At 53.3% G+C, this 25,066-nt stretch overlaps 2 protein-coding genes across 7 annotated transcripts in view; both read right to left on the reverse strand.

The window, feature by feature from the left end:
- On the reverse strand, positions 1–21,396 carry ABCC2 (ATP binding cassette subfamily C member 2). Of its 3 annotated transcripts, none has more exons than XM_074875026.1 (33): positions 21,296–21,396; positions 17,840–17,950; positions 17,095–17,268; positions 16,486–16,611; positions 15,275–15,409; positions 14,754–14,876; positions 14,352–14,407; positions 13,871–14,102; positions 13,083–13,264; positions 12,358–12,535; positions 11,626–11,880; positions 11,072–11,137; positions 10,426–10,563; positions 9,941–10,087; positions 9,574–9,662; positions 9,421–9,483; positions 9,106–9,232; positions 8,756–8,932; positions 8,485–8,652; positions 8,002–8,188; positions 7,002–7,134; positions 6,462–6,567; positions 5,990–6,209; positions 5,357–5,511; positions 4,235–4,390; positions 3,933–4,132; positions 3,166–3,292; positions 2,690–2,791; positions 2,451–2,594; positions 2,018–2,176; positions 1,585–1,751; positions 1,031–1,225; positions 1–585 (listed from the first exon to the last, which is right to left on the reverse strand). In XM_074875026.1, exons 2-33 carry the CDS (start codon positions 17,879–17,881, stop codon positions 456–458), a joined length of 4,659 nt encoding a protein of 1,552 aa, XP_074731127.1. In that variant the 5' UTR covers positions 17,882–17,950; positions 21,296–21,396; the 3' UTR covers positions 1–455. The 3 variants fall into 3 exon arrangements, with proteins under 3 accessions (XP_074731127.1, XP_074731128.1, XP_074731130.1); XM_074875027.1 differs by having other exon boundaries at positions 17,840–18,000; positions 21,296–21,374; XM_074875029.1 differs by lacking the exons at positions 17,095–17,268; positions 17,840–17,950; positions 21,296–21,396 and having other exon boundaries at positions 15,265–15,409; positions 16,486–16,614.
- Positions 21,078–25,066, reverse strand: part of CUTC (cutC copper transporter) — a 5,064-nt gene continuing 1,075 nt past the window's right edge. For 3 of the 4 annotated variants that reach the window (XM_074875040.1, XM_074875041.1, XM_074875042.1), the window contains 5 exons: positions 23,780–23,815; positions 23,232–23,365; positions 22,605–22,632; positions 22,076–22,181; positions 21,078–21,514 (listed from right to left, as the gene is read on the reverse strand). In XM_074875040.1, the coding sequence (XP_074731141.1) occupies positions 21,403–21,514; positions 22,076–22,181; positions 22,605–22,632; positions 23,232–23,365; positions 23,780–23,815 (416 nt within the window). In that variant the 3' untranslated portion in view covers positions 21,078–21,402. Of the gene's footprint in view, positions 21,515–22,075; positions 22,182–22,604; positions 22,633–23,231; positions 23,366–23,779; positions 23,816–25,066 lie in introns of those variants that run through there. The other variant, XM_074875043.1, reaches the window with a different exon arrangement.

The raw sequence follows: 25,066 nt of genomic DNA on the forward strand, positions 1-25,066 counted from the left end.
TTTAGCATGCCTTAAAGTCAGACTTTTAGTTGGAAGATGAGAAACAGTTACAAAAAGTAAATAAATTATAACATTCACTCAGATTAAACAGTAAATTTCATTCCATAGTGCTCAGGCATCTCTCAGCTAGGTACCCGTGATAAGGTGAACAAAACTTTGTACAAAAACTTCAAGACCCCCTAAGGGGGTCGTGGTCTCCCTGCCTGGCAGATAACTTTTCCCCTCTATGCTGGAATAAATTAGCAGCTCCAGACCTTGGTGTGCACAGCAGGCAGGGCGTGGTAGCAAGTTTAACAGCTCACTCAAGTCTAGATCCTCAGTCCCTAACAGCCAGAGAAGCCACCCTCTCTTTGTGGCTGCAGAGAGACAAATTCCTGGGCAGCCTGGCTGCAGGGAGACACCGGTGCTTGCTTGGTGAGTGCCCATGCACAGACCTGCACGCTGCTCTGCTCCACCTACAGTGTGGTGGTTTCTGTATTCACGATGCCAGCGTCCTTTGCCATCACAGAGAAGACGCCCTGCTTCTTGAGCAGCTCCTCAGGGCTGTCGTATTCCACAATCCTCCCAGCCTGCAGCACCATCACCCTGGCAGCAGGGAATGAGAAGGCCTGAACTCCCGGGATCTGAGCCGATAGCACTGCTGGTGCCAGCACTACAGCCCCACCGAGCCTCACTCCTCCTACAGCCACATTATGTGGTTCACCTCCTCTCATCACAGAGGTGAGGGCACAGCTCTCCTGCCTGTACTGGCAGGGTGACACACGTAAGGTGTCAGCAACACTCCTATGGCCTGTTGCTGTAAAGAAGGATCCATAAAAATGTTTCTCCCCCCAAAGGCATAACTACTAGATGGCCATCCTTCCCATCCCTCTATTCTCTCTCTTAGAACCTCTGTATATTGCTGTCCTGGGCACTGCAACCACCCCTGCCTCAGTCCCTGCATCCTTGCTTCTGCTGCTAGCCACCTCTCACCCCATCCCAGGAGCCCAGATCCCCCTTCCCCTTCCCCCACAGTACTGCCCCACAATACCTGTTGCTGTCCATGATGGTGTGGAGGCGGTGGGCAATGGTGAGGACAGTGCAGTCAGCAAACTCGCTGCGGATTGTTGTCTGGATTAAATTATCAGTTTCCAGATCTACAGCTGCTGTTGCTTCATCCAGGATGAGGATCTTGGCTTTGCGGAGAACAGCCCGGGCCAGGCACACTAGCTGCCTCTGCCCAACACTGCGATGAGGCGGGGTACATGAGTTACTAGGCAGACACCAGCAGGGCTTCTGCAAGCCTACTGCCACACGCTGCCCTGACCCCAGCACCGTGCCTGCCCAGCCCTCCCTGGCCTTCCCCCAGCTGATCATCTGCCACCCTAAGCACCACATCCCTCAGCATCTTGCTCTCTGGGCCACCAAGGAAGGGTTGGCTCATGCTGGATCCCTGACAGCCCTGACTCCTGACCGTTTTCTCCCACCTTCACTCCCAGAAGCTTCTGTGCCCTCATCCCTGGACAGCCACTTTGCTAGAGGCTGCTGGTCCCTGGGACCAGGGGAAGGGAGGGGAGCGAAACATGCCTCTGCTCCTCTGCTCACCTCAGGTTCTCCCCTCCCTCGCTCACAAGGTGCAGCAGCCCCTCAGGAAGGTCTTGCACATATGTCTTTAGGTGGGCCAGCTCAAGGGCCTTCCAGACCTCCTCGTCCGTGTACTGGTCGAAGGGGTCGAGGTTCATTCGCAGGGTGCCAGTAAAGAGCACAGGGTCCTGCCAAGGACAACACCGTGTTCAGCCACACCACGCCATTCAGCAGGGCTGAATGTAGCTGCTGCAGCTGCTCCAGCCCCCCCCGAGATTGGCCACAGCCTGCCCTGCCCTACTGCCTGCAGCTGGGCAGCAGAGGGAGCAACAGCACGATCACAGGCCCTTGGACTCTGCGGCACCCAGGGATACACTAAGGGCAATGGGTGGCCCAGGGAACACAGCCTGGGGAGGATGTGCAAAGTGAGACACGGAAGGTCGGGTCAGCTCACCTGCGGGATGATGGTGAGGTTCTGGCGCAGGTCATGGAGGCCGATCGTCGCTATATCCACCTCATCGATGAGGATCGACCCTCCAGCAGCCTCCAGCAGCCGGAAGAGGCAGTTGGTGAGGGAGGATTTTCCAGCCCCTGTCCGGCCCACAACCCCAACCTGTGAAAGCAGCTATTTAGACCAGCTGACAGGGTTGAAGAAAACAAGGCTGATGCTCTCCGTCTTGGTCCGGTGGTCCTTCCTGCCCTGCATCTGCAATCACCATCTCCCAGACTGTCTCCTTTGGTCCCTGCCCTGCAGCTCGAGTCCCCAGGAGCCACATCCTGTGACCATCCCTCCCTAGTCCACAGACTGAAGCCAAGAGAACAGAAACAACTTTAACACAGTGTCACTTGGGAAAGTGTAGTGAGGGCAGAGGCAGAGAGGTCCTCACCTTCTCGGTGCCTGCAATATTGCAGGTGACCCCCTGAAGAACCAGCTCCAGTTCAGGTCGGTAACGAACTTTATAGTCAACGAACTGGATCTCTCCTTTGCTGGGCCAGCCACGGGGTGGACGCTTTTCTGTCACCCATGGAGCCTGGGGGCACAGAAGCATTAGGGGGATTGTACCCTGGGATGCTGGCTAGAACCAAGCTGTGCAGCAGGTGTTTGCCTGAACCCTGGTCTCCTCACCTCATTCTTCACCTTCGTGTATTCATGTACCCGCTCCACAGCCACAATGTTCGTCTCCAGCTCCGAAGACATCCGCACCAGCCAATTCAGTGTCTGGGTCACCTGCGTGGCAGAACCAGAAGTTGCAGAGCTCAGTGGGACCCAGGAACAGCCACCTCCCACCTCAGCTCAGGGACTCAGCGTGGGCACAAGGATCCCTGGCCTGGCCCCTAACTCTTCACTCTGCAGCCCCCTCTCCCAGCCCTTCAAAAGCTTTGCTGCAGCATCTCTGATCCACAGAGGGACCGTGCTCCTCCCCATGGCAGCAAGTATCCCCCTCACACTGGGATGTGTGCTCCCCTGGCTCCATAGCAGTTCCCCAGGTGATGGGACACCCCAGATAATCCCCTCTCCATGGCTCAGAACTGCCTGCAGCTAGCTCAGAGCTCCCAGAAACAGCCCTGTCCTGGAATAAGAAAAAGCTTTCATTGACTCACATTGAGGGCAGAGGAGACAGAAAGACCAACAATGCCACCCTCCAAAGTGCCCTTTGAAATCACTGCTAGAAGCCCAGAGAAGAAGACCACGAGGCTCCCAACGAACTCCAGACGGATGGCCAGCCACCTGCACCAGGAGAGGATGGTTGAGGGGTGGTGGGAGAGGCATCTGCCTGCACCCAACACAGGGCCCAGCAGTAAGAGCAGCCTCCCACTGGCATCCCTGTGCAGCCAGCCCTGAGCCCAGCACTGTACGCATGGTACCTGCACCTACACAGCATGCGATCTGTGGCCAGTTCTGCAAGGAAGTTCATTTTATCTGTCAGTCCCTGGGTCTCACATGTAACCTCCTGTGCTGGTAATGCCACGTATCGGAGGAGCTCCAGCTGTACAACCCTCACACTCCCAAAGCATCTACCAGTAACACATCAACACCAGACAGTGCCCCCACGGCACTCCCAGCTGGCCTGGGGCATCGGCCTCTTCTCAGATCCCACCAAGAGCATCCCAGCCCTTGACAGCACATCTCACTCTGGCCCGGCTCTGGACACTTTGTAAGGGGCCACACTCTGGCTTTCAAAATCGCCCTAAAATGTCTCCTTCCCACAGATGGTGTCCCTATCCCAAGCTCCCCCAGTTCCTACACAGACCCTCAGCCATAAGATCAAGAAGGAGGACTGCAGCATCTCAGGGACCTCCCTCAGGACCCAGAGGCCCCTGGGCAGAGGTGCTGCAGGCTGTGCTGTAGCATAAGGAGTAAAACTCACCTGTTTGAGACTATCCAGGAGTGAACACTTTTCTGATTTATGTCCATGGTGCTCTCATTTTGCTTCAGGAACCGTTGTTGGTGTCCGTAGGCCCGGATCACAGAAAGGCCTGACACTGTCTCACCAAAGTGGGAGTAGATGGGAGACCTGGTGACTGAGTCCAGACGCCGTAGCTGGCGTGATGTGGAGACATAGAAGCGCTGAAATGAGGGACACAGCTTGGTTATCAACAGAAAGCCCAGCAGCGACAAAGATACTGCTCTAAGCAGAGCAGAAGCTCCTCTCAAGCCCTGGTTACTCACCAGCACAAAATAGTAGACGATGCTCAAGGGAATGATAATGAGAGCAAAGAATGGGGTGGCCAGGGAGATCATGAGCAACGTGCTAATGATGGCCATGAAACAGGAGAGCCAGCTGCGGAAGGACATGGGAATGGTCTCATCTATCGTGAAGATGTCCTGGAGCATACAAAGAAGTGTGGAGAAGCAGTTAGTGACCCCAGAGAGAGTGAGAAATCCCAAGGCCCCACAAATACAAGGTTCCTACACTTATGTGGTAACAGTGCCAGACACAAAAATATTGGATGACACTGAATTGGTGTTAGGGTCACAACTCCATTTAAGGCCACAGCTCTTAGCTTGGGAACAGCTGATTTAATAGAGAAGCTTTCTATAATATTCCCTTGTTGCACAAACCAGCTTTTGGAACTGCTTCTTTGCCTGGACCCAGGATGCAGGAGCAGGAATTGAGGGACAGGGCTGACTCCAGGTCCCTGCAGATACATCCAGGTCTCCACCTGGCCATCAGCTGTCTCCTAGCTGGGCACCACATACTCCCTCATCTCAGAGTAAACCAAACAGGCCCATAGGCTTGATCCCAAAAGATATTGTTATTCCCCAAAATCAAGAGATAGCACCAAAAAAAGAAGTGGAATGGCAGCATGTATGAAACTACCTGTCTGTATTCTCCCATCTTTCTCATTTTCCCTTTGTTTTATGAGCTTCATTTACAGAGCAAAGACTGCATCTTTTGCTGAGAGTCCATAACTAGAAGGGCAACTCATTACAAGACGTGGGTTCTAGGCTCCTGCCTCTCTTGGTGATCTACTCTGGACCCTTTTCAGTTTCTCCACATCCCACTTGACGAGATGGCCCCAAAACAGGACACAGTATCCAGGTGTGGCCTCCCTAGCCCTGAGCAGAGGAGTTGATAACTTCCTGTGATCTGCTGGCCACTCTCCTCATAGTATAGCCCAGGATGTGGTTTGCCTCACAGTCAGCCTCGCATCCACCATGCCCTTCTGGTCCCTTCCAGGCCCTGGTCTGGTCTCATCTGTGCAGTGCTGAACAGCAACAGGGTTATGCCACCACTCAACGCTCTCCAGACCGGCTGGAACCTTCTCCATGTTGGGGCTGCTCTCTTACCTTGGCAAACCTATTCACAATGCGGCCAGTCGGGGTCGTGTCAAAAAAGCTCATGGGCACACGCAGGATGTTGCTGAGCAGTTGTTGATGCATAACCCGGGAGGCTCGCATGGCACCATGAGCAGACAGGAGGGTCGCAAATAGCAGGAAGAGAGCTGCAAGGAGAGCACAGGGCAGTCATCACCAGCTCATGTGTGACAGTGGCCCCAGGCACCCTTTGGCTCAAGGGACACATCAAGCAGCTCCAAGCCAGCAGCTCTGCAGCGAGCCACTGTGATCGTCCTGCATCCCACCTTCTTGGGAGGCCCCAGTAACTGTGTCCCACCACAAGGGAAAAACGCTAACCCTTTTGGAAGGCCTTGGGCCACCCTAGCACTATCTTCAAACTGATCAAGGACAGTGATCTTCAACCTACAGGTGAAACACTGACTTCCTGGGGCAATTTATGCTGGCTTCAGACTGATATCTGTCCCCAGTTCAGCCAGGAGCCAGAATGAAGGCAGCAGCAGGCAAATGAACACAATGCTGGGTCCCCTGCTCCTTGCTGCCCTGCTGGTTGCAGGCCTTGCAAGCCATATCCCTTCTGGACCACGCAGCTGAGGTGAGCGGGATCCCCTGTGCTCCCATACCCACCTTGTGACACCCCCAGCGCCCCAAAGACACCAATCCGCAGGTCTCGCTGCTCCACGGGATAGGTCTGGTTCAGGTAACGCTCCGCATCATCAGTCCAGGCGCTGAGCCACAGGTTGGTCCCCACGAAGGCAGCGTACTGTCCAACATAGCCCACGGCAACGCAGAAAGAATACCACAAGCCAACAGCATGCAGGTACCGCAGGTACATGGAGAACTTCACCTGTGGAGCAATTCAGCCCATCACTGCTGCCCAGCAAACCAGGGCAAACGACACCCAGTACAGCCTTGGGACCCCCGCCTTGTTGCCCACAGTGCTCCTCTCCACCACCTTGCCCAGGCAACTCTGTCTCCTCAGTGTCTCTTGGCTGCAATGGGGCCACAGCCAGCCAGCACCGGCTTCTCTGAGCCACAGCCAGGCTCTTGTAGCACTGAGCCAGCGCAGCACAGTGCTTCATCCATCCATCCTCCTCACCTTGCCAGTTTCCACAGCTTCTTTCTCGATCAGTTGCTGGCCCTTCAGCTTCTTGGGGGGCTCTTCCTGGGCCTTCTTCCAGGAATTGGTGCTTCTTTTACTAAGGCTGCAGGGAGGTGATGGGCACCATTAGTTGTAGGGTGCTGGATGGGTCCTACTCTCCTGGGGGTCCATCCCTATGCTGCACTGGGACTCCAGTGTTGGAGCCCTCTGGGAAATAATGTCCTAACTGGGGCAGCTTTGAATGAGCCTTGTGGAAGCCCGAGGTGTTTGCAGCCATGAAATCATAGCCCTCGTCCCCAAAAAACCAACCAGCAGCAGGAGTTTCAAGGAAGACCACAGAGTAAGGCTGTGACACGCTAATGTGAGTAAAGGCAAGATCAGATGTTCCTGACCCAGCCCAGCTGGTGGTGGGAGTAGGTAGGGAGGCTCCCAGCCTTCTCTGCAAGAACCCCCCAGGGAAGCCCCCAGGCACCCTCTTTGCTAGGGAACAATGCAGGGCCCAGGGGAGAGACCCAAGAGCTCAGGTTGAGTTCCCACCTGCGACTGAACTCTCTTTGACGGATGCTAGCCTCTCGCTTCAGGGTCATGGTCACCACATCATCAAGGCTCTCCTCCACAATAGGCTCAATGTCTTCATCACTCTGCTCTTCATCCCCAGCTAAAGCAACAGCTACAAGCACAAGGATGAGGGAAGGTAGGGTCAGGCACTGAGGAGAGAGCAGATCCCATCCACCACACCTCTGCTGCACTCAGTTCCACTCCACACCCCAGGCCCAGACTGTGTCATAGCACCATGTATCACACCTTCTCCAACCCTGCTGCAAGCCCAGTACAGCAGGAGGAGGACAAAATCCGTTGTGCTGGAGGGAGAACTGATAGGGGACATAAGACTAAAAGCCCGCATGGAGGCAGTCCCTGATGCTGACTTATCCCAGTACCACTGGTGGGACCTCAAGCAGAGATTTGTGCTAGTTTAGTAGGTGCAAGATCTGGTAGGTCACATCACTCCAGTTCAGGAGCATCTAATTTGAGCAGGTGGAGATGGGTCCTGTGGGGATGGACTGGGAATAGCCAGGTTCCAGCTGGACAACCAGGCTGAGCCCAGGAAGGGTGAGCATCCACCTGACCTGACACCACTCCTCCCCATAGCACTGTGGGACATGATAAAGATAAAATGTTATCCAACAGCATGTTTAGAATAAACCAAAGGATCTTTCTCACCCCAGCATCACTAAGGTATGTAGTCTGTTGCCACATAAGATTATGGGACCCATAATCAAATGAACTAAAAAGGGAATAAAAAAATTAGATAGGTTCTTCACTGGCTGTTCAACACAATGCCTAGATGCAAATCTTAGGCAGAAAGTCCTTATGCTAATGATTGCCAGAATCTGGGAAGGATTCACAGCGGCCATCACTGGCACCTGGGCTGGATAGAGGCCAGGTCAGACTGACGGATCAGGTCTCAGGGTTTTCATAACCCCAAGACACATGCACAGCCTCTCTAACTGCAGCAGCCCCGTTGTGTTCCCAGTACCTGTAGTATTTTTCTCCGAAGCATCCTCCTCCTGGCTGCCGTACAAGTTCAGGAACTGGGCAAAGGCCCCCCTGTTTGCAAGCAGGGTGCTGTAGGAGCCATGCTCAGACACTGCTCCTGCCACTAGCACCACGATGTTATCAACCTGGGGCAGGAAACTGATACTGTGCGTCACCAAGATCCGTGTCTGCAACAAAGTGGTTGCAGGGTAGTGAGCATCAGAGCACACCTCACTCCCCAGCCATGGGCCTGCAGGCTCTCCATCCCCTACTTGGGGACCTCTTTGCTTATCACTGCCTGTCTACGGGGACATGAGGCACCCCTCTGGGGACCCATGAGGCCTCTCCTGCCTGCTGCAGCCCCATGTGAAAGCCACAGGACCCCTTCCTGTCCCAAGCAAGCAACATCTGACTTCCCTGGATGGTCAACACCACACCAGTGCCATTCTTGCCTGCTAGTGGCGGATAAGGCATGGGTGCTCACCTTCTTTTGCAGCAGCCCTTTAGGCCCCAGCACATGCTTGAAGAGGTACTTGCCAACGTGAGCATCCACAGCAGACAACGGGTCATCCAGGATGTAGATGTCTGCGTTGCTGTACACTGCTCGGGCCAGGCTGACTCTCTGCTTCTGGCCCCCACTCAGGTTAATGCCCTGGAAGGGAAGGGACCTCTCTGAGCACTGGGCTGACACAGGGCAACAGCTCTGTCCTCTGCTGCAGGTGCTGTGGGAAACCCATAGTGCCCAGGGCAGATACCTTCTCTCCAATCTCTGTCTGGTCACCTGCAGGCAGCAATTCCAGGTCTGGAAGGAGGGCGCAGGCCTTGATGACCTGCTGATACCTGGCTTCATCCAGTTCTGACCCAAAAAGGATGTTGTCTTTCAGTGTGGCATTCTGGATCCAGGCCTGCTGGGGAACATAGGCCAGGGAGCCCTGGAAAGAGACACAGGAACAGCTACCTCATCAGAGCATCAACCTGAGCACTGCCACCTCCTGGAGCCTGTCCATGCCCTGAGCCACCACTTGGCAACCAGTCCTGCCCTGTTGCCTCCCCCCTGAGCTCCCAAGCAGCCCCACAGCCCCCTGCACCGGTCAGCTCCTCTCACCTGGATGTTGATGTGTCCCTTGATATTCTCCATCTCCCCGAGCATGGCTGATACCAGTGAAGATTTGCCTGAGCCCACAGCCCCCACCACAGCCACCAGGCTCCCAGGTGCGATGTCCAGGGTGACACTGCAAAGACATGAGGGCTGAAGAAGCAGCACTGCAGGTCACCTGCTGACTGCAAGGGACCAGCACAGAGCAGTGTCTCCAGGGCACTCGCTTCTAGCAGCACTGTGAGAGGTGACTGCCATCCCCAAATAACGACATAGACTCCCTCTCCCCACCCATCTACCCCCAACATGGCGCAGAGCACTCACTCTCTTATCGCAGCGTTGCCGTCCTGCTCCCAGGCAAAGGTAGCCTCCGAGAAACGCACGGCACTGCCTGTCAGCAGAGAGACATCCTTCAGGGCTGGGAAAGCCTAGGGTTGGGGCATCCTGTGACCCACAGGGAGTAACCTGGAGGTTCACCTGCCTTCAATGGGGTTGTGGTGGATAGCTGAGGAGTCCAGGTCTTCTCCGCCCAGGTAGCGCTCCAGCCTTGCAGTTGACACATTGGTCTGCCATGGCACAAAGAGGATGGCATGTGGGCATGGGGCACAGCTGGGTGGGCTGGCCCATAGCAGAGCACCCCATACACACAACCCCCACCCAAGCACCAGCACCAGCCTCTGAACCCCAAGCCTGTGTCATGTATGTGAGTCCTGTCTCACCCCACTGCCAGCCAAGTCCTGGGTGCCCAAGGGCCAAGTCCATCACACACCTGAGCCCCATGTGCTGGTTTGGGCAGAGGTATCATAAGATCCCCCAGCACCCCCTGCCCTACGTGAGCGCTGACCTGCACCAGGGAAGAGAGGACCAAGGGCAGCATGGCCATGGGGAAGCGCAGCACATTGAAAAGGGAGATGGCAGTAAAGGCCTTCTGTGCATCCAGGATGTTGTTCTCATCCACCAGCACGTAGACAGCAAAGCTGGCCAAGGAGACCTAGGACAGAGAGCAGGGAAAGCTACCATCGGTGTGGTTGTGTGCAGCCCAGACCCTCATGCTCCCCTAAGGCCTCAGCAGTGCCTTCCTGCTGGGGACCTGTTCCCCTCCTACTTCCCTTGTCCTTTGGGCCCCATCTCACCACTCTGAGGGGATCCCTTTCCACCACAGATCTCCTGCCAGCAGCCAGGAACATACTCCCAGGCATCTGTCAGTCAGCCCCTTCCTCGCTCCAGAAGCACTCCAGAGGAGGTTCCCAATCTTTCCCACCCCCTTGGACACAGTCCAACCCTAGCTCTGAGGAAGGTGCAGACCTCCCCAGGCCTGTTGGCACTCACCAGAAAGGGGGCACAGGTGAACACGAAGATGGAGATTGACTGTAGATAACTGAAGTTCACCAAGTCCTTAAGCTCGTGTGCCCGGATCTCATTGACTCGCTTCTCAAATGAGGGCTCCCAGGCAAAAAGCTTCAGGATCTGTGAGATGAGCAGGGTGAGCGGGTGTTGGCCTCATGGGATTGCCCACTTCCACACTCAGCTTGCTAGTGGCCAGCACCTGCATCACCACCTCCTGGCTTGCTCAAAAGCCTGCTTGGCCACTGTATCTCCCCTTTCCTGTCCTGTCCCATGGCACTCCCCCACAGCATTCCTATTCCCTCATCCTTGGCTTGCAGGTCAGTGCCAGCCCCTCTGCCAGCATGGCAGACTGCTCACCACCACAGCCATCCAGGAAACCCACAGAAAACCCTCTCTTGGCTCCAGAGTCTTAGTCCAGGTACCCAGAGCTCCTCCCCAGCCAACCTTTCAAATGGTGAGGAAGCCAAGGGAATTGCAGATACTAAGGCTTGACTACCCCAGACACAGGAACCCCAAACTAGACTATTACGCCGGTGCTGTAGGGTTATTCAGGTGTGCTGCCTCCAGGTACAGTGCACCAGGAAGAGGGGTGCAGCAGCTGCCCAGGGGTCTCCACTCCACTGCTCACCTTGATTCCATTGAGGATTTCACTCATTATTTTCATGCGTTCATCCTTGTTCTTCATGTTCCTCACCTACAAACAGAAGAGCCAGAGGTCATCTAAACCAGACAGCAGGTCACCCTTGGAAATACATCTGGGCTGCCATGGGGAAGGGAAGGATGGGCTCCAGAGCCCAAAGAAGCCATCCCACAAAGCTGGACCTTGGCTCCCTGGGGCTCTGGACAACCTGGGAAAAACACAGCACCCTGTTGTCAGGTAGAAGCTAAAGCTTCATTTTTATGGTTGGTTATATCTCGCTTTCAGTCCTCAAGGATGCACCCAGCCCTGTTCAAATTCAGCTGTGACAGTAGAACAGGTCTCACCTGCCTCCTGCTCATCTCAGCTGATCACCCCCCAGCTCAAGCTGGAGACATCCCCAGCCCAAGTTAGATGAACTTCCCAGGCTGGGAAAGATCCGCAGCATAACAGGAAAGGGTAGGGGAGTGTGGAAAATGAGTGAGGGGATTAACAGAGGGCCTCAGGAGTGGGAGGCCAGTGAGGATCTTGCACCCACCACTGACCTGGATGGTTTTGGCCTTGGCAACCAGGAACCCATTTATGGGGATCAGCAGCACCATGACTGCAATGCCAGCCAGGACAGAGGGGCCTAGCTCTCCCCAGAGGAAGACGATGGACAGGATAATTTGCAGGGGAGATGACCACAGCTGGTGAACGAAGTTGGCCATGTCCATGAACCTCTGGGCATCAGCTGACATCAGGTTCACAGTCTCTCCCACCGTGGACTCCTTGCGGGTGGCACTGGACATGGTGAGTGCCTGGAAAGAGAAAGCATAGTCACTGCAAGCCAGTCTGGGAGCAGCCTGGCTGCCAGCAGCGTGGTGCAGAGCAGGGAATTAGCCCCTGGATTTGTTCCTGGTGACCCTCTGCTGGCCACAGGTGTCATCACTGCCTGCACACCAGGAGCCACCAGGTGCTGAGGGGCAAAGAAACACATCCCAGTGCAGGAACCCCAGTGACAGCCGCCCTAGGTGTTGCACTGCTCTGAAGAGAAACCTCCCTCAGCCCTTTCAAGCTGTCAAACACACGGCTGCAGCACCCAGGTCCCAGGCAGAACTAGCACCCACAGTGTCCCCAGTGCTGGGTGGGTGTCCCACAACCCAAACTCTCCCTGTGTCTTCCTGGGAAATAAAGAGCATACATTCACTCCAGGTTGATGGGGCAGGCAATGGATGCCAGTATCCCCCGCCCAGGTTGGAAGAAGCCAGTGGGGGTGATGACAGGGCCATACCAACCTTCTTGTAGATGGCAGCGATGAGACTCGCACGCACTTTTATGCCAAGCTGGAAGCACAAGCTGAAGTACTGCTGCAGACAGAGGGACTGGATCAGCGCCGTCAGGAAGAGCAGGATGGCGTACAGATAGCCTTGCCAGGCAAAGGACGCCTCATCCGACACAAAGGCGATCAGCAGCCTGGAGGGCAGAGCAACCCATGGGACCCCCACCCTACTGAGACAGACCCAGGCAGGGTGCTCCAAACCAACACAGGGAGAGCATCCTCACGAGAGTAGTGACAGAGACCCCACCCTGGGTTGACACTCAACAAGCTGGGGACCCCCAACTCAGGGACACTGTATTTCACATACAGCAGTGGGTCACTTGTGTCAGATCATCCACAGAGACTGTGCACCTCTGTGAAACAAACAGGGCAGGTCCTGCCAGGCTGAGCCAGACTGACCCACAAAGGGGCCCAAAGAAGAGCCAGGACTGCATAACAAAGGATGTAGGGAGCAGGGAGCAAGATATCACCCATAAGAGCTGGCAGCCAGCTCAGATCAGTTCTTCATTAAGCTAACCCAACACATTCTCACACCTTTGGTGATGGCACAGGAAGTCCCCAGGGTGTGGGACTGGGAGAGGTACACATATGGAGGTGGTGGGGTTGGATACAGTGCACATCGAGAGGTGGTGGGGCTGGGTGCAAAGCCGGGACAGGGAGGAACAGAGAGAAAGGACTCACTTCAGCAGCTGGGGGCTGACAAACACAAGTCCATCATGCACCAGCTTGAAAGCCACCGATAGCAGGAGGTTCTGCCAGAAGGTCTTGCACAGAGTTTTCACCAACCAGCCCCTGGAGAAATCCTTGCGAGGCCCAGAGTCCCCTTTGTCCCCCTTCTTCTTCCTCTTTGGCTGCTTCTCCTCCTAGAGAAAAGTCCACAGAAGTAAAGGAGCTGGTTGTGCAGGTTTCCTGCACCTGGAAGGATGCTTCCAGGGCAGTGCCACAGCCCCCTGATCAAGTACCCTGAATGAAGCTCTACCTCCTCTCGTGTTCCCTCTCTGATCTGCTTGTGTCAAACACGCCCAGTACTAACACCTATCTTGTGCGCCAAAGAAAATTGTTGCAAATCTCAGACCAGCCTGAACCTCTCATGCCAAAAATCAGGCACCCCAGGAAGAATCTGAGGCCAGGGGTGATCATATAGTCATGTTCAGTCTGACCTCGTTGCTAGGAGGTATCTGGGGTAGGGGAAGACAGAGATAAGTGAGCTGCTTGTACTGCAGACTTGAGAGTGGTTCCTGTCCTTCTGTAAGGCAGAAGGATGGAGACTTTCTTGGTCTCTCAAAACATGGGGATCTGCTGAGGACAGGGAAGACCCTGTCATGCGTTCCCCCATCCTTGCCCATGGCCCTGCAGAAGAAGGGAAAATCCAGCAAAGGGGGCTGCAGAGAGGTGAGGTAACCCTACTCCCCAAGGCTGGACCTGGATCTCTCAGTCCCATGCAAGGCCAAGTGTAGGAAGGGATTTACCAGCACCAGGATGTCTTGGCTCTGGGCATTGCTCATGTTGTTCCCATGGTCTGGGTCAGCTTTCTGGCGTCTCTTCTTGCGTTTCCGTTTCTCCAGTTCCGCTTGGGCCTTTCTCACTGCAGTCTTCATGTTCTTCTCCCAAACGGCGTAAATAGCCTGTGTCTTGTCTTTACCTTTCAATTCCCAGATATCCTCTATTTCCAAGGGTTTGCGATAGCCCTTGAAAACCATGCTGTGGGGCAGAGAAATCCCCCCTCAGCAAGTTTCCCACTCTACACCTGTTGGAGAGTCCTTACTGCAAATGCAGAGCCTTCACACCCAGCCTGGCCCCGAGCTCAGGCTGCAGAGACTGCACCAAACGCAGTGCCTCTTGTGACTAACTCCAAGCAGCCTGTGCTGCAGGCTCCCCCAGACAGGACTGGGCCAACCGTAAAGCCCCCCTCCATTTTGCCAGCCCAACCTCCCACAAAGCCCTGCTCACCTGGTGTACCATTCGAAGGTGATGGAGCTCAGGAAGGAGGCTGTCACCTCTGGGTTCTAGGGTACAAAGCAAAGTGGGTACCAAGAGATCATTGATGCTGAGGGATGGTGTTGGCAAGAGTTGACTCAGCACTCCCAGCCATTAAGGAACCCCAGAGGTTTCAAACTGTGCCAGCTCCAGCCCCAGGAACCCCATTTTTCAGCCAGAAGCAGCCCTGCCTTGGACACACATGCAGATGCCCTGGGGCTGCAGGTTCCAGCTCTTGCTGTGCCCCTTGCTGAAACCCGCAAGTCTTCCCTCCCATCAGGGGCCAGGAGGAGTCTCTGCATGGAGCCCACCCTGCCCTGTGCAACACCGGATGGGATGTGGTACCCCGAGCCCACTCCCATGTGGACCTCTCACCTTCTTCGTGATTTCCTTTGTTTCTGGGGCGATGTCTGAGAAGCCTGAGACAAGGAAGAGCAGCAGCTGGAGCCCGTAGGAGATGAAGAACAGGACAAACCGTGGCACATCAGAGATTGGTGCCTACAGGAATAGAGAGCCCAGGGTGACTGTTGGGGTGCCACCTGGCACTGAGACAAGATCCATCCCCAGCACAGGGAACAAGGCTTGGCCCAATGAGGCAGTGCAAAACTTGCTCTGGGTCTTGGCTTGGCTTCCCTTCACCACCCCTCCCTGCTTCTCCTTGACCTCCTCCCATAAGGGGAGAAATTGGTCCTGGAGAGCTTATGCCTCCCCAAAGAAACAGGATGAATTCAAAGAGCAATTCCTTCTCAGGTCTCTTCTGGTCCCCCAAGGTCCCTAGGGCAGCTGGGACCCCAGTGATACCACTAATATCTTGTCAAGAGATGAAGTCTGAAGGGACTTTCTTTGTGGACAGGACAAGACCATAGGGAAGCATAGAGCTTCCTACCAAACCCAACCTGCAGGGCTCTCCGGAGGAGTGACTGAAATGGCAATATCCCACAGAGCAGGGACAGTGTCCAGAAGCAGAAAAGTATCCCTGAGTCTCTGCACAAGCACAAGCGTCGCGCATCGTGGATCAGCAGGACCAGGAGCTGGGGGAAGGAAAATCAGAGGTTCAGGCAGGGCTGCAGGACTAGGTCTGTGCTCTAAACATGCCTTTGGATCATGTGTCCAGGACTCCAGTACACGTGATCTATGTGTGGGGATTCACTGCCTTGAAGAAACTGAGCTGCTAGTGCCTGAGCTCGCTGCCAACCCAATGTAAGCTTTGGAGTTCATTGCACAGGTCAAAGGTTTATTTGAGGAAGACATAAGATCAGGCTCCTCATAGGAAAAACAAGGTCTGAAGACACCCTGACATCACTGCAAGGCACTATTTCTCTTTTCAGCTGTTCTCACCCCAGATTCTCAGATACGCCCAGCTGAGAGGAGTCACACCCGATCTCCTACAAATTGCCTCCAGACCTGGAACTATAAAGCTGGATGAGAGATCCTGCAGCACAGCCTCTCTGGGCAGTCCCCTTGACTTGTAATCTCACATGAACTCTGCACGTGAAACTAAATGACATGACAAAACACAAAGGATAGCAAATGGGGGTGTTACTTTTGCTTTTAAGTATAGCTCCTGAATATTACGGCTTTGTTAAGACTGTTAGAATAGCCTATGTCTCATATAAGATATCTGCAACTTCCATCAGGCAGATGGCCCCTATGTCCTCAGCTTTCTCCTCTGCCTGGGAATCCTGTGGCACTTCTCCACTCTTTGCACAAAACTGAGCAGCAACCCATGCAAAGCTGTGAGACATCAGAGCAGCAAGCCATGGTCTGATGTTCACGCTGTGCAGTCGACCCTGTGAAACCCATACTGCTGCTACTAAGGCTTCTGCCAGAAAGCTCAGCTACACTCACAGGCATAGTATCTATCCCAGTTTTAAGCACAAAATGAGGGAGCACTGTACAACCAGACACCTGTTCTCAACCTATTGCCCTTGTGTACACCCACACATGTTCAGGGCTAGTCCCAACCCATCTTCCAGGCTACACTTCCCTCACGGACACGGCTTCCCACTGATCTCTGTGCTAAAGGAAGTTTTCTGCTGCTTGGCCCCGCGGTCTCACACCCTGTCTCTTTGGTGACACACAGCACATTTACCGGCTGATCCCTTACCCAGGTGGCGATGTACAGGCTGGGATTTGTGTACTGGACAGCTGGCAGGGGGTCCTGCTCTGTGTCCTCTACAAATGCCAGGGCCAACTCCACCACTGCTGTCAGCATTAGCAAGGTAGCCAGCACCTGCGGGGAGAGGGGAGCAGCTGTGAGGGGAGACCCAGCCCATCGTGGGCACTGCGAAATGCTGGAAGACAACGCAGTTGGGCATAAAAGCACTGTTCCGTACAGCATTACACCCTTTCCAACCCAAACCTGGCCTGGGAGAGCTTTCTACAGCCCTATGAAGCTGCAGCACTTCCACAGGAGCACTGCCATCATTTAAGCTTGGAGGGTAACAACCCAGAACATGAGAGGCCCCAGTACACACATCTGCCCTCCCTCCCAGTGCATCCCAGCCCTGTTAACCCCTTTGTCCCAGATATGCCTCATCCTGGGCGCTCCATTAAGTTTCTGTCCCAAATGGTGCTCTAGCCCATTGCTCCTTCTCTCCTACACTTCTCATCTCTCCATCCCACACCTAACTTCAGCCCAGAGGCTTTCCACTCACCACCCCTCCATCTCAGGCTGCTCCAGCCTGCCCTCTGTGCCCCCTCAGCTCCACTCTACCTGTTTGATGATGTAGAGTTTGGTCACAGATGATCTCTTGGTTCTGGATTTGCACATGGGCAGGAGCTGCCATGGAGCTAAAATCCAGAAGAAGCCAAGGGGGACCCAGACCAGCACAGTCTGCTGGAAGCACACGGGTAGGTCGGCATCCGGACGAGTGAGGTAGGAGGCATTCTGGGGGCAGCAAGGACAGACAGCCAACTCACTTGGGATGGCTTGATCTTCACCTGGCTCACAGCACAAGAGCCAGCACTCCTACAGTTCCTGCCCACCCTGCTCCACCCCATCACACCCCCCTCCTCAACACCCACCTTCCTGGCTGAGCATTTCAGCACTCAGCCAAGGTCCCAGGTGATGTCCCCCTACCCATCTGTCTGCCTGAACCTGGGAGGGCCTTCCCCACAACCACCCCTTGCTGAAGCCAAGCCAGCTGCAGCAGCTGTACCCAAATCATTCCCTGAGAGGTTCGTGCAGGTTGTCCTGTGTTCCCAGATGGACTGTGGAGCTAAAACAGGACAGGACTCACTCAGGTAACTGTCATTTGCATCGTTGTCTTGTGGATACCACACAGGCAGTGCACAGCGCTCAGTGCCATGGCAGTCCTGGATAAATACCAGGACCTCCAACCACTGGCACTTGGGTCCCACTGGTTGAACAAGCTGTGGGCCTTGGGATCTACTGCTCTCCCCTTCCACTGAGAATCCTACCCCAAGAATGGGCAATGGGGGATGATGCAGCCACTCACCCAAAAGATGGAACCACAGAACTCCTCCAGGGCTGCTGACATGGCTCAGGGGAGAAGAGACGGCGGATCCTTCCCCTTGCTCTGCCTGGCTGTGAGAGTCCTGGGTGGATGCTTGGGATAAAAGTCCCCACACACCCTTAAGTGGTGCTGGGACAAAATCCCTGATGACATGTAGTAGTTAATTGTTAACTTGGTGCTATTGCACAACACCACAAACCAAAGTAGTGACCAAAAGGACTTCGGAAATTGCATGGGCTCTGGGGAAGGGAGAAGAGGAAGACCCAAGAGATCAAAGGGGAGATGCAGGGAAGCCACTATCACAGAGTCACTGCAGGACACCACAGCCATTGCTCAGAAACCCTCACCACAGCCTTCATCACCGCACACCAACAGACCCAAGTTCATGTGGACCCACTAAAGACACTGCTTTGGTGCAGCAGACCTCTCCTGACAGAATAAGCCTGCTGAATGCTGCCAAAAAGTTCAGCAAAGGCTGGTCCCTCAGGAATCGAAGAAGACAGTACCTTTTCTCATGCGCCACCCAGCAAGGAGGCCCAGGACACCAGCAGCGCTCCAGGCCTTGGAACTTGCAACATCTGGCAGCTGAGCTGGCTGCACGCTGCAGTGGTCTTTCTGAGTCCCCAGGATATGGGTTCCTTTTACCAACTTCTGACCTGCAGAGCTTGGAGACTTTCCCAGCTCTTCCTTTTGCTTCTTCCTTTCCCACATCTCTGTGTTGTCTGCATGTTATTGCAGCTGGCTGACCACTAAACTCAAGAGACTTTGAATCTTATTTCTAAAGCAACCCTCAACATCTGAGACAGCCAGAGGACCATTCCTGAGGAGGGTGACTGCCACTAAATCATCACCTTGCTGCTTAGAAAGGTGGAGGTGTGGGGGCAGGTGGGGATGGTGCTACTGTAAGGCTGGAACTGAATTTGCTTTATCACATGCATGCTCTTGGGGAGCAGTAGGTAAAAGGGGACAGTAGAGTGACTGCAAGGATTCTGTCGTCTCGTTGTTCATGGAGTTAGTAAATAACTTAGAAGTCAAGGGTGATACATGAGTAATTGCTCAGGAACAATCCCCTCACCATCAATACCAAAGAAAGGTTCAATGTCCGACTCATTAGTTAATTATTACTGGCTTGTCTGATTAAATCTACTTGTTTTTGTAAATAAAGCTACCCCTAGTTCTAGGTCATCTGAGCCAGAACCAATACACTGCTGATGAGAGCAGCAATCTGATGCAATGGATAAGAAAATAGTGAATGGAGCAGTCACTCCCTCAGCCCATCTCCATCCAGAGTGCTGACGTGATTCTTCTTTCTGCTCGCTGGCACAGGTGTCCTCTGGCCTCGTTTGTACCCCGCTGGAGTGCTGCTGCCGTCAAGGGTACCACTTGCCTGTGACACCTTCCTACTCAACACTCTGTCCCATCACTTGCCTTGGCTTTCAGTACATGTCACAACTCCTCCTCAGCCCGTCTTTGGTTTCTCAGAGTTGAAGTGCTTCGCTCAGCACAGGATGCCAGCTATCTTTAATGTTCAGACCAAGCACACCCCCACTTTCTTTACCCTCACACCTGGGGTATGCTCCTCCTAAAAACCCACAAAGCCACCTCACTGTCCTTCAGCTCCTTCCATAAAGCTTCCTTCACCACAATACCCAAAAAATATTCACTGGGACCAAGCTAACCAAAGCAGTAAGACCTCTTTGGCCAACAATACCACACCATTTCCCTGTGCTCCCCTGCCTTCACCCATCTGTTGTCCACCATCTTATAACTTAAGTTTTCAAAATTAGTCATTGTTTCATGCCAGCCTCACACAGGGTCTGGCCCAGGACAGAGACTTCTGCAAGGCAATCTACAAATTAGTCCAGGCCTCACTGCTCATCTCTGTTTCTGAAGGGTTTGATTCTCTGCTTTGTTATGCTATAACCCCATGTGAGTTTGAAAGCCTTTCTTTCCTTTTTTTTTTTCTTTGAACTTTACACAAAAGAACCAAACTCTGTGTTTATGATGCTGGGGGGGGCTGTGTCAGCAGAATATTCATGTTAATTGAGCTACTGCTATCTTAATCATCACCATGACTCATGAAATCTCACAACATAAGCCATGAACCCTTAAATCAGGTATTCTGAACTATATTGACTATAACCACAAATTTAATCATTTCTTCTGAGTTTAGATCCTTCCTACTGCTTGCCCATCCACCAGTGGTGAAGCAGGCTCTGACACCAGCACTAAGCAGCCATTCCTCTCCCACCCACTATGCTGAGAACTACCACATACGTTCCTGAGGTGTGTTTTCAGAGACACTGATACCTCTGATGGATCCATGTGAAAAGGTGGATGTGCCCTTTGAGCTGAAGACATGTAGCTAATCTTGGTTATAGATTTTCAATGACCTGATTTTGTTTGAAGTGACAGAAGGTGCTGCCACCTTGTCAACTACCACATTTTGCTGTACATCCTCACAGGCTGTATGCTATTGCCAAGCTGGGCAGACAGATCTGAACCCTGTTTTTTGCTTCCTAAGAAGGTCTGCTATCTCTATTGTCAGGGGGATTCTCTTCAGCTTTGTGGATCTTGTGGAGAAGAGCAGACTGCAAGAATACAGGTGCTTTATCTCTGGGTCTCTACTCTCTTAATGGACTACTCCAACACCGTTCAGATCTTTCATTGGGAATTTTGTAGCGTAACTGAAATGAGTCTAGGCCTTCAATTCTGACTAGGCAGCAATAACCCAACAGGCACATTCCCCCAGGCACTGTCTGGAGAACCAGCAGTTTGTGCTTCATGGTGGGAAAAGGACCTGGAAAGTCCCTTAGAAAAAGCACCTTGTCCTCCCAAGGAATCTCATCACAGGCCCACCCCACCTCAAGCCCTCATGGTCCACAGTCCAGGAGTGAGTGCACTTGTCCAGTTACCTCACCTGATCAGTCATGTAGTTAGAAGCTGCTTCCCTTTTGAAGTTAATGCATTTATCACCTTTGCTCATCAGCGTGCTTCTCTCTACCTAGCAGCTGCTGCATTGCTAATCCCCAGCCATCCTACTGGCTGGCCACAGCAGGCCTTGTTTTCCAGCTGTGGCTATGACGTTTCCCTCCCTGGCATTCTGGACGTGATTGTACTCTCCCCTGGTGCAGCAGGGGCCGGATTAATTCAGGCTATGCGACACAGATCACAGTCTTACCTGCAAAACATAAATAATTTTTTAAAAAAGCACAGCAAGAGGGGGGCAGCTGCAGTGTTTATTTGACAATCACATGCAGTGCTACACAATTCAGTCCCCCTACTTGATCAGCTCCCTTCCTCCCAAATACTGCCAAACAGCTTGCTGCCGCAACATCTGGGAATGAGTCCTTTTATTTAAAATGGCCAACATAAGTTTCCAAGCCAGGGACTGGTCATTCAGGGGAAGCCAAGGGAAGAGATGTCAGGCTTCATCACCTAGTTCACATCCTCTGCAGCCTGAGGACGGAAGCAGTACCCATCTGTCCACGTGGCAGGGAAGACCCTGGAGCCTCAGCGCTCTTGTCCCAGCACGGTGCCATCCACTACAGAATGTTCTTTGCGATCGCATTCAGGGTCCTCACTTTGGCCACATCTGCCACCTTTATGGAGTATTCAGGGGCAGAGAAAGATGCTCCCATGGCAACATTCGGATTTCTGTCAGGAAAACAACGGGTTACTACCTGCAGGTGATACAGATGAGTAAGACACACTAAGAAAAATCCACTATCTCCCCTAATCTCAGCAGTGGCCAAAGAACCTGCTGGTGCCACCCAAACCAAGGATGAGACAGTAACAGAAAGAAAAATAATCCAAAGGCAAGAAACAACAGCATCAACAGAAAGCCAGTGAAGACCTGTGGACAAATGTAAGCCACCTCCTAATCCTACATGCTTGTGTTAAAGGTCTAAGGCAGCTACACCAGAACTTGCCTTCCCAAGTGCCACACAAGTGCACTCACAAGCCCTAGGGCAGCAGTAGCAGAAGAAATGCCCCAAGGATCCAGTTCTGCATTGAGCCTGTGTCCAGATGATGAGCACCGCTGGATTCATACACTGCAGAACACAGAGCCAGGCATTGTGATCCCAACCACAAGAGCGCAATTAGCACCCAGGAAGTTGTTTGAAATTTATGCCTGTTCTACAAACTCAGGTTCCCATTAATCCAGGTCTTCCCTTGTACAGTTTTGCTAAAAAATAAAAATAAACCATCAGTTACCTGAACTTCATCCCTGAGTCCCGGGCTGAGCGAGCAGAGCAGTGAAACTCAGAAGCGGTGGAGCCTTCCAGAATCCTCTGCAGGTTGCGCTCTGTGATGCCACCCCCTGGTGGAAAGCATCCCAATGTCACACACAGCGCAGATGGCACTGTCCCAGACCCGGCATCACCCACCACCACCACCTGCCCCGCCCCCCCCCCGGGCCTACCCCCTGGGGGACAAGCACCATCTACACTGAAGGGAAAAGACAGCCCTTGGGACAACGGAGACCCAGGCACGTGAAAAGAGACGGAGAAGTCTTGGCTCATGTTCTCCCACAGATCTAGAGCTGTCCCCAAATCCTCCAGTGAGCAGCTGCTGCAGGGCTCTGCTGTCCCCAGCTGGCTGCGTGGCCTTTACTCGAACCAGGGTTCCTCCTCCTGGGGACCTGGCTCAGACAGCCAGATCAGAGACCACATCCCAGGGCAAGAGGCTAGGAAGCAGGGACTAGGGACTACAGGACCCATTAAAGATGAGTTAAAAACATTACCTGGCACCACCACAATTCTTCCCTTCGCCTGAAAGAAGAGTAACATGTTAGTGACATTGCTCAGCACTACATCCACACACACATTTGTGGGGCAGCAAAGAAACCTTACGTGCAACACCTTCCATAAGCTCACAGATGTCACCACAGCTTATGATTTGTGCACTCTCACCCATCTTTTTATACTATTCATGTTTCACAAGGAAAAGTGGAAAAGAATTTGCAGCTACAGCTAAGACAACTTGTCACCGTCTCCTCCTACCTCTCTATCCCATCTGGCTACCTCTCAGGTACATCTGTTGCATTTTCCTAACAGGAACTGAGAGACCCCCCGCAGGGACCTCACTCTGCTGTTTGTGTGGGCTAATCACACCAACTGCTGAAACCAACTCCTATCGTCCTCCTCCCAGTCTGTGAGCAAGAACAACCCAACCAGTCTTTGCTGTGGGTGACTCTGGGGTCCAGCCCATGTGGACTTGGGAAAACAGATTAAGGCCAAGCCAGAAAGGGAGGGCAAGCGCTCCTTGACAGAAGTTCACTTACAGAAATGAGGGCTACCATAAAGGAGCTGCCTCCAGGCAATGGCCAGGAAGCAGTCATGTAACTCAGGGGAGCACAGGGAACACTTACCTGTTCTGCAAGCCTCTTAATTAAGGACAATCCTTCCAGTGCTGAGCTGTCACAGCCGCTTGTCAACACCCGCTCAAACCCCAGAGAAATCAGGGTCTCCAGTGCCACCAGAGGGTCGTGTACCATGTCGAAGGCTGAGTGACCAACACAACTGCTCAGAAATCACAGTTCATCGTGCTCAAGCCCTGTTCCCCAGCCAGTTCAGGAGCCCAGGAGACAACAACAGGAAGGGTCCTTCTCACAGCTGGCCACCCCTGCAGGGAGCCACAGCTCCTGACTATAACATCCCCCTCGCAGCAGTGGCAGGGCCACCGTGCTCAGCTCCTCAGACACCTCCTCTCCACACAGGGCAGTGACACAGCCCCCAAGCCCAGATCCCCTCCTGGGGGAACAGCACAACCACAGCCTGCTCTTGCATAGCAAGCAGAGCTTTTCCCCCTCCAAAGAACAACTAAAGTACACTAAGCTCAGCTCCCTCCCAGCCCCACCTTCCCCTGGCAGCGGTGCAGAGGCTGGTCCTGCCAGGGCCACAGGCCCAAGTAACTCACCTCGGTGAAATGTGACTGGCAGGGGACGGCACACCGCTGCAAAAAGAAGACATGGTCAGTCAGGGCTGGTACAGAGAGCCCCTTGTGCTAGAACCATAAAGCACATGAGATGAAAGAGGGCAAAGGCTTCTTGGGCTATTCCTGGGAAGCTCAGAAGAGTCCCAGTATTTACTGGGAAGAACACAGCTGCTGCTCCTTGGCCAGGCTCTTTGGCAGGGAAGAGTTATTCTGCTCTTTGAGGAAGGAACAAACCTTCGTTTTCACAAGTAACACCAAAATCCCCCATCTCGTCCGGGTCATGCAGAACCCTCATTCCCACCAGAGATGTCTTTCTCTGCAGGAATGAAGCAGGGAAGTTGTATCATCTACCTAGGGAAGGGACAGGACAAGTACTCTTTGAAAGTGGGAGAGTTGATTTTTGTGATTTCTTTCACTACCTACAACTTCTGCTCTCAGTACACAGCAAACTTCACCAGGGGTGCTCTATATACTGAGCAAAGCTTATTTATTTCTATAAAAAGAAATCCAACTGCCTCCTGCCCTGGAAACACTGGTTCCAGCAGAGCACCTCATTGCTCTAGTGGAGGCAAATCCTGGCAAGACGTCTCTCTTTTGCTGCACTCCCTACAGCATATTCACCTTCATATGAGAACCTCAGCACCACATCACCAGGGAAAGGCTCAGCCCTCTTTAGCTTTGGCTGTAGCTCACAGAAAATATGTGGAAGCAAATTCTCTTTCTCCCTGTGTGTTAGGGGTCTAGACAAACAATTTCCCACTGCAGCTTCAGTAGCCTTTTATAAGTTTCCACCTCTCTGTCACTATCTTTTCTCACTGGGTGTGTTAGATGAAAAAATGAAGATGAGTTGCCAGCTACCCACAAGTCCAGGAGAGACATATCCTAGACACCTGTAGCAGGGATACAAGGAAAAGAACAAGGGCAAAGAAAATGAAGAAGGAAGAAAATCCAACAGTTTAATATTCTGATTCCCCCAAAGCAGCTCAACTAAGCCTCTCTCCTTCTTAGACCCTGCTATTATGTCCCAGGGGGCCTCAAACTGCGTGAACTGCTTGGGGCAACGGCCCTTGGTCTGCAGAGCTTCCTACCTATTTAATGTCTCACAGGTATGACAATACATGAAACTAGGGAAGGTAGAGAGAGATGGCAAGACCAGAGACAAGACGTGCAGACCAAAGCACCCTGCGCAGTTCTTTCTACAGCATCGGACCAAGCAGCACTGAACTCCCACCACAGCACAGGTATCGCACAGAGCTCGGCCCAGCACTT

Source organism: Strix uralensis, chromosome 7 (assembly GCF_047716275.1).
Source record: "Strix uralensis isolate ZFMK-TIS-50842 chromosome 7, bStrUra1, whole genome shotgun sequence".
In the NCBI taxonomy this organism is placed as follows: domain Eukaryota; kingdom Metazoa; phylum Chordata; class Aves; order Strigiformes; family Strigidae; genus Strix; species Strix uralensis.

Coding starts and splice junctions, on each gene's coding strand:
- ABCC2 (XM_074875026.1), bottom strand. CDS start 17,881: ATGTCAGCAGCCCTGGAGGAGTTCTGTGGTTCCATCTTTTGG. Junction 16,612..17,094: donor AACTCTACATCATCAAACAG/GTAGAGTGGAGC, acceptor CTCTCCCCGCAG/GTGCTGGCTACCTTGCTAAT. Junction 14,103..14,351: donor ACCTTCGAATGGTACACCAG/GTGAGCAGGGCT, acceptor TCTGCCCCACAG/CATGGTTTTCAAGGGCTATC.